This window comes from Hippocampus guttulatus, chromosome 3 (assembly GCF_054856545.1).
Source record: "Hippocampus guttulatus isolate MCC_2025c chromosome 3, RoL_Hgut_1.0, whole genome shotgun sequence".
Taxonomy (NCBI): Eukaryota; Metazoa; Chordata; class Actinopteri; order Syngnathiformes; family Syngnathidae; genus Hippocampus; species Hippocampus guttulatus.
The window spans coordinates 11018241-11027130 of NC_141263.1; the positions used below are offsets into that span (position 1 = coordinate 11018241).

Consider the following 8890-nt stretch of genomic DNA (forward strand, 5'->3'; position numbering starts at 1 on the left):
GGGTTTGCATGCCTTGCGTAAGTTTTCTCCGGGTACTCTGGTTTCTTCCCACATTCCAAAAACATGCATTGCAGGTCAATGGAATACTAATTGTCCCGATGTGAGTGTGAGCGCAAAGGTTGTTTGTCCATGTGTCCCCCTGCTATCAACCAATTCAGGGTGTACCCCACCTGCTGCCAGGGGGAACCATAATTACAAGGTTGCCTGTGACATAACATTTGACACATCACCTCTATCTTACTGAACAGTGAATAATCAAGTGTTCGAATGAGTATTTGTAACCTCTGTGTTGTGTACGCTGTAAGCATTTGCATTGCATATTTCTGTCATGTGCAACAAAGTCGGGTGACAATTCAGATTTTCATCACACCATGAATTGGAAAAACTACTTTTCATGCTTCAAACAGTTACACAAAAGACAGCAAAGGACCACACCGACAACCTGTACTGAGAAATGACACTCACATTTGAAAGCAATGAAAAAAAAATCAATGACATTACATCACCCAGAGATGTATGCCTTTTCTGAATGTGACCCAAAATAGTATGGATATTTTGAAATGTCATTATTTTGTAAATGTGTTAAAAAGTTTATGCATGTGTTAAAAAGCGTATGCACAATGAGGCTGCTTCAGGTTAAATTTTACTGATATAAGCATAGATAATGAGCAGTTTAAAAAAACACACATAAATGGCAAAATAGGTTGTATGTCATGGTACATCGGTAGTGTAAGGGTGACTGTGAAAAGCTCTGCAAAAGGTCACCTATGTGAATCACTACCTTACAGGTCCCTTGAGGAACATGCTTGCACCCATGTCGTAGTTAGAGCCATAAAAGTCCTTGCATTTGCTGAATATATTCTTCAGTTTTAGATCTTCCGGCTCTCAGCTCAGTCACCTCCAAGTTGTTGTGATGGTGCAGGATGTGCTTGGCAATTCTCATACTGGCTGCCTGTCCACCTGCCAGGTTTACTGCATGAGGTCCAATCTGTCGGTGGGCAAGAGGAACAATGCACATGGATTCTATGCGGTCTGTAAAGTAATTAAGGTATTGTTGAACACTCTAAAAGATTACCTGAAGAGCAGTGTACTGCCCCATCAAGTATAGAGGGCATCCCTCTGTCCACTGTAAACTCTCTGATATGCATGGCCAGCCATCAAGTACCTTTATGGGAACACATGTACAGTTGTTTTGTTTTTTTTGCAGTAGTTTGGCATTTGCAAATTTGTCTAGTCACAGATATTTGAGGGCAACCCACACGCGGTAATTTATTGAAGAACCTGCATATTTACCTTTTTGTGCTCAGGACAAAGCAATGTTGAATATAAAAAAAACTGCTTTAGCGTCTTCTGGCGGCATCTACAGGTAATTACAAATCTTTTTTGGGTAGGCGTCAATTACTAGCTTTAGGATAGTTCTGTAAACTACGTTATTAATAGTGTCATGTTTGGAAAGGCATCCCTGCTAGGAAAAATCACTATTAATTGACACCCGTTAAAAACATATATCACATCAACATATCAATAGTTTAACCTAAACAGTATAATACCACAAACTACGATCCCATGTCAGTTTATCATTTCAAAACGGACATAATCCTGAAATATAATGGCTTACTAATGGTTTGATTTTCGCACCTCAGTCAAAGACGAACAACCCAATCTAAAATTAGCTCCTCCCTCAATATGCAAAGATGTCAGAACAGTGGTGATGCATCACTTCACTATAGTTCCTTCATGCCAATTCTTTTTCATTAGCCAGGACTTTAGAGGTATCTTGTGGCATCTTAGTGTTGCAGAAAATGTGCCAAAAATATGCAGAGATTCCTGCAATGGCTGATGGCAGGCTCCCCAGGAAAAAAAAGGAAAAACAAAAAAACGATGATGTCTCTGGTAGTTAGTCCTCACCTGAATAGGGAATTTCTTCATCACTTCAGAAAGCAAAGGGTCCTGTTTGACATCAAGTTTACACCCAGTGGCCAACCAAATCGTATCTCCTGTCCAAAGGTCTCCATCGCTGAGGGACAACCTCCAGGCCTGATTCTTATAGCACCAGTTGGCTTCCCTCACCTGACCAGAGATTCACACTTCAGTTTCTGAGCAATGTAGCATTGTAGAGTACCAGAGGTGTCAAATCCAGGTCCAGAAAGTTAAAACTTTGCTACAGTTTGATGTAAGCCAAGGGTGCTTCTACTCAACAGGAAGGTAAATGAGTTTGTTAGAGACGAAGCATCTGTGGCAGGGTTTTTTCTTTTTGGACCTGGATTTTACACCTTTGTACAGTACTATATAATGCATCAGGAGTCATGTGTAGGCCCCCTGAACATTCCTTCTCCATCTTGCTGATACATTTTCAACAATAGAATGCCTAAAACTTTCTTCCAGAATGTCTTCAGAGAAGAGTGGAAATTGTACATTCAAAAGAGGGACCCAACATTTTGTTGCATTTTCCCTTCTTTTAAGTGCCTGTGTACTTTTTTCCTTACTGTGAACATCCTGTGATCTTGTCACTCTCTATTGTAGGTTCTGTCCCAGCGGTTCTCAAAATTTGCACAGTTTACATACCACCAGTGGTTTGCGCACTTTGCGAATCCTCATCGCTCTCTCCCATTAGTTACAATACAATCTCACACCAGTATTAACGTCCATGCAATTTACCTGACAATACGTCTTCACAGTCACCCGTCCTTTCAAAATAAATGGCTGTAATTGGATGTAGGCCTCTGGGGTGACGGCACCTCCTTTCCTTGCCTGACGAATCATAGCCAGTCGCTTGTGAAGACTTCTCTCATTAAAGAACTGCCTGAGGAAGGCTTGGCCATCCATCTTGATGCCATGCTCCACATGGGAGTAACGACCCACCAGACTCTCCACATCACCCACATCAAACTGCTTCAACTGTGAGACACACGTTAAAAAAATGTCAGCTCAGGAGAGTCATATCTGCAGTGGAAGTACCGGTACACATATTTTGATTAAAGTACTTCAGTTTTCAGTGAGTACGGTTGCCACCTTTGCAAATGTGTAATATTATGTTAATAGACCTGGAGGTGCTTTCTCATGACCCATGTCACATGACTGGCCCCATTCTGCAGTGCGATGGAGACGACATGAGCGCTGGTCAGACCTCCACCAACGACCATTACTCTCTGGCCTACCTCACACACCACACACGACCCTAGAAACATATAGGGATGCAATATTCTGAGAAGAAAGCCTCTTCAAAACAAACAAACAACAAAAGGACAACAAGTACAGTGATATTTGGGGTTTCCCATTTGCGAATGTTGTCATTTATACCTTTTTTAAAAAAAAATATTCTCTGTTACCGCGCCCCTAGTGAGGATCAAGCGGTTCGGAAAATGAATGAATGAATGAATGAATGAATATTCTCTGTTATTTACTGAAAAAAATCGTCTGTCGGCTGTTTGCGTGATAGCTAAGCTACAAAAGTACAATGAGGACGCCATCGCCTGGAATATTGGTGTTGTGGTTTTTCTTGGGTGTCATTCATTTGTGGTGTTTTTAAATTTTTTTTAGGGGGGTCCTGATATCCTGTTTGTTCGCGGTCCTTGAATGCACCTTGTGCACAGTCGTAGTGAGTAGTCTCTGCTTCTCTCACAATACAGCTTTTATTAGCCAGAGGAGTGCATTTATTCCTGTGCATAAATGCCAAGAGGTGAGTTTAACACAGAGCTACTGTTTGTGTTAAGTGTTAGTGTGCATATTTGTTTGCTCATTTGGGGAATCCAATTGGTGGCTCAGCGATTGCAGAATTGCAGACAATTTTTTTTTCAACCTGACCTCCATTCGTCAACAAAAGCTGGGATTGTGCTTCAAAAACAATGTTGCAGTGGCATCTCAGTTTCAAGCAACTGCTGAATTGAGTTGAAAAGCATCATTTGGACAAAAGTAGTCCTTTGCCACCGTTTTGTGATATCTATAGGAACATACAGTACAGCATAAACCTTATTAGTTAAATTAAAATGATTTAGTAATTTGCTTGGTCCCTGTCCATAAATAGCAGGGGATCGCTGCACTGTACAATATAGAAAATCCGCTTGCAAATATGGGAATGCCTCTCTTGTGGTACGTTTGTGATGATGTTCTAAATCATTTTGTTATACTGTCTATTAGTGAAAGTACTAGAGTGACTCCAACTAGAGGAAGCTAATTTATCATGTTTTGTAACATACTTGGGCAAAACAGATGAGTAATTCTGGGAAAAGGCAATTATCCTTACTAGTCTTTTGGACAAAATCCTCTTGTGTGAGACTGTCAGTGTCTTGAGAGTTTTGCTGTGTCCTTGATAAAGCGTGCATGAGGTGCACAGTGTGTTGCAGGCGCTCTTCTGGATAGCTCTCCTCGATATCAGTCACCCACTGCGGGATGTTTGCCATCTGGGCGCGGGTGGGCCCTGTTGCCATAACCACCCGATGAGCTTTGAGCATGGCGCCATCTTCAAGTTGGACTTGGAAATATTTGACTCTTTTCTTCCTCCTCCCACCTCCTTGTCTTAAAGCCTCTTCATGTATTGTGCTGTCCTCTTGGCACATTTGCTCGTCTTCAGTCACTGCGGTGATGCGAGTAACAGTTCCCTTCACAAGCACTTTGTTCAAGTTATATCTCTCCACCTGTAGATTCACATCCATCTGGTGAAACAACTTGTCATAACTTGAGCGCTAACTTCATTCCAAAACAATCTTTCCAGCCAGTTTAGAGTCTTTAACGAACGGAGCATGCATGTTTTTGGAATCTTGGAGAAAGTTGGAGCACTCAAAGCATTGGGAGAACATGCAAACTCCAAGCCTGAGCTGAGATTCAAACTCAGAACATTTTGATTGGGAGGCAAGCGAAAGTAGGTACTATTAGTACTATGAGTGACACATGTTCGACATTTCGACATAGTATTCAAAGTGCTCATCTTGTCTTCTTTTTTGACTGTAAAATAGTGGTTTGAAGTTTATTTTTTTCTTTCTTGGTCTGAAAAAAACTTTCAAACATGGAATAGTGTTCGAATTTGGGACATGTTTATATAATATTATAACTGCGGGATTAAAAGAGGCAAATTGGGCAAAATACCTAAACCAGCACTGGGTCCAAAGGGGACCGATTCAATGCCGGTTTATTTATATCCAGCACATTGGGCTGATGATTTGACCTTGCATATTGGGTCAAAATTTTGATCCAACAAGGTTGTAAAATCTACCCATACAGGCGAATTAAAGCTACCAATAATTAGGTTTCCAGGTTATGAGTAGACAGTAAATGTTATTAAGAATAATATACCGGTAATTTTATGATCAACTTTTTCTAAGAAGAAGAAGGAGGAGAAACTTTGGCCAATCAGGGGACGCTAGAGCATGTTTTAACAGCCGATGCCCACATTTCCCTGACACACTCATCCTGACGTTACATTGAATTTACTTCAACTTCATTACACAACAAAACTGTCCATAATGGTAAACTGCTTCAGCTCCTTGGCCCACTCAAATTCAGTCTTCAACCCATTAGGCCAAGTCAAAAATAATCAACCCAATCTTGGGTAAAAGTAATCCAATCTGCTCAAAATCAACAGTGACCTAGAAAGCGGGTTACCATTTTCAAGCGTGTTGGCAATGTTATCAGCCATATGAGTTTGAATAGCAAAATAACTGTTAAATAAATAAATAAATATATCTATATATCTATAGATATATATATATATAATTCCTCGTCTCACCCCCCTTCGGGTGGTGTCCGTCCCTCATTCAGCTCGGGTCCTCTACCAGAGGCCAGGAAGCTTGAGGGTTCTGCGCAGTATCCTTGCTGTTCCCAGCACTGCACATTTCTGGACTGAGATGTCCGATGTTGTTCCCGGGATCTGTTGCAACCACTCATCTAGTTTGGGGGTCACTGCCCCGAGTGCTCCGACCACCACAGGCACGACTGTCACCTTTACCTTCCAGGCTCTCTCCAGCTCCTCTCTGAGCCCTTGGTATTTCTCGAGTTTCTCGTTTTCCTTCTTTCTGATGTTTCCATCACTTGGGACCGCTACATCCACTACAACGGCTTTCCTCTGCCCTTTATCTATGATCACAATATCTGGTTGGTTCGCCATTACCATCTTGTCAGTCTGGATCTGGAAGTCCCACAGGATCTTCGCTCTGTCATTCTCCACCACCTTCGGAGGTGTTTCCCATTTTGACCCTGGGGTTTCCAGTCCATACTCCGCACAGATGTTTCAGTAGACTATGCCAGCCACCTGGTTATGGCGTTCCATGTAGGCTTTCCCTGCCAGCATCTTACACCCTGCAGTTATGTGTTGGATTGTCTCAGGTGCCTCCTTGCACAACCTACACCTTGGGTCTTGTCTGGTGTGGTATATCTGGGCCTCAATGGCTCTGGTGCTCAGGGCCTGCTCCTGAGCAGCCAGGATGAGTGCCTCTGTGCTGTCCTTCAGGCCAGCCCTCTCTAGCCACTGATAGGACTTCTTGAGATCGGCCACTTCAGTTATGGTCCGGTGGTACATCCCGTGTAGGGGCTTGTCCTCCCATGATGGTCCCTCTTCCAGCACCTCATCTTCTGTTCCCCATTGTCTGAGACATTCTCTGAGTACGTCATCCGTTGGAGCCTTCTCCTTGATGTCTTTGTGGAGCTTGGATGTTTCATCCTGGACAGTGGCTCTCACACTCACTAGTCCCCGGCCTCCTTCCTTTCGGCTTGCGTACAGTCTCAGGGTGCTGGATTTGGGATGGAACCCTCCGTGCATGGTTAGGAGCTTTCGGGTCTTAACGTCCATGGTCTGAATCTCTTCCTTTGGCCACCTCATTATTCCTGCAGGGTATCTGATCACTGGCAGGGCATAGCTGTTTATTGCCCGGGTCTTATTCTTGCCATTGAGCTGGCTTCTTAGGACTTGCCTCACTCGATGGAGGTATTTGGCCGTAGCCGCTTTCCTTGTTGCCAGTTCGAGGTTGCCATTGGCTTGTAGTATACCGAGGTACTTGTAGCTGTCCTCAATGTCTGATATTGTTCCTTCAGGGAGTGAGACCCCTTCAGTGCGGACTACCTTTCCTCTCTTAGTCACCATCCGACTACATTTCTCAAGCCCGAATGACATCCCGATGTCATTCGGGCTCATATATATATATATATATATATATATACACACACAATATATATATATATATATATATATGTATATATATATATATATATATATACAGTATATACAGTATATACAGTATATATACTGTATATATATATATATACTCTATGTACCCTTAAGTGATCATATCCGAAGAATGACAAATGATATTTGTTCAGCTTTGAAATGTCATGATTTGTCAGAGCAATTACATTTTGAAGGGTTCCCATAAAAAGACAGTTCATAAAAATAATAGTCGATGAAGACATCACTCACACCAAAAATATAGTCAATGGATGGATATTCAATAAAGAAGCTATGCACTGTGAGCAAGGTTAAACTCATGTTACGAACGAGAGAACAATGTCCACAACAACAGCGGGAACCAAAATGCAAACATAAAAATGCAAATATACATGACATGAAAATATCAAAACTAATAAATAAATATCCTGAAAATGCAAGATTTCATGCTGAGAACTTATATTATGTATTCATGTGTGGATACAGGACACAACCTTTTAATTAGTCACATTCAACGTTAATTCAACACGCCATGCTGAAAAGACACCAACTATATATATTCCAGACAGTCCAACCTGATCTTTAAAGAAATCCACGCTGAGTTCAGTGCCTGGCAGACTGAAGGACAAACTATTCTTGAGATTGGAGGAGACATTCAGACGTTTTCTCTCTTTCCTGCCGAGCCGCGTGTCATTGAAAAAAGCGTTGTCATCCAGAATGAGCACCCGGTCTGGGAGACTATGAAGCTCAGTCGAACGATTGTGCTTTAACACGAACTCCTGCAGTGCTTTCTGAAGAAAAAAAATCACATACAGTACATGCACATTAACGCCTTGTCTGGACATCAGATTTTGTTTGTGTGTGTTTCTACCTTGTTGACAGGGTCCGTGTGCACCAGTGTGTGCGAGCGCAAATGGGGGATATTTAGTGCCGTGAATTGACTCTTCCACAAAGAAGTCCACTCGCCATAGGCGTCAACCACTTGCAGATTGATGTCTGGCGGACGAATGACGCCTTCTGCTCGTGTGGACTTGGTGAGGTCCCCTTCTACTGTATGCTCTGCTGAAACATAAAAGGGGTCGTTCAGGGTTATCGCTCACACATTCTTCCGAAACGTCCGCTATCATACTCTACTGAAATGCTGTCACATGCACTATGGAAACATGAAACACACCAGTGAAAACTGAAAACAACCGGAACACTCATACATACTCCTGAAAAGCTTTCACACATTGCACTTGACTCAAATTTGTTTTTGCTCACATGCGACTGAAATGCTCACACACTCTACGACATTTCTATCACTCATATACACGACGGAAACACTTTCAAACACACACTACAATAATTTCACATACAATACAGATTTTTTTTTTCATCAACACTACGGAAAAAGCTCTTATGTACACTACTGACGCAGTCACACTTACAACTGAAAGGCTGTCACATTGAAACCAGGTTCACCACTAAAACGCTCTCACATGCATGACTGTAAAGCTCTCATATGCACGACTGAAACACTTTCACAGTCAATAAATACTATTGTTTTGCTCACACACACAAACACGTGCACGCACACACACACACACACGCACACACTGTTTCAGTGCGGGATGGGTGAAGGTTTGACTCACGTCTTGGATTTGAGTTGTGTTTGGGGTACGAGGGTGATAGCATGCTGACCAGGGTCAAGGCGTGAGGCCCACCTCCAATGATCAACACGTCCAGCATTGCCAT

At 42.3% G+C, this 8890-nt stretch overlaps 1 protein-coding gene across 1 annotated transcript; it reads right to left on the minus strand.

Moving 5' to 3' along the window:
* Window positions 1-823: 823 nt before the first annotated feature.
* On the minus strand, window positions 824-8890 carry LOC147207464 (uncharacterized). The gene is made up of 9 exons (XM_086107275.1): window positions 8737-8890; window positions 8025-8215; window positions 7729-7944; window positions 4267-4634; window positions 3045-3180; window positions 2659-2898; window positions 1909-2070; window positions 1076-1165; window positions 824-988 (listed from the first exon to the last, which is right to left on the minus strand). Exons 1-9 carry the CDS (start codon window positions 8888-8890, stop codon window positions 824-826), a joined length of 1722 nt encoding a protein of 573 aa, XP_085963401.1.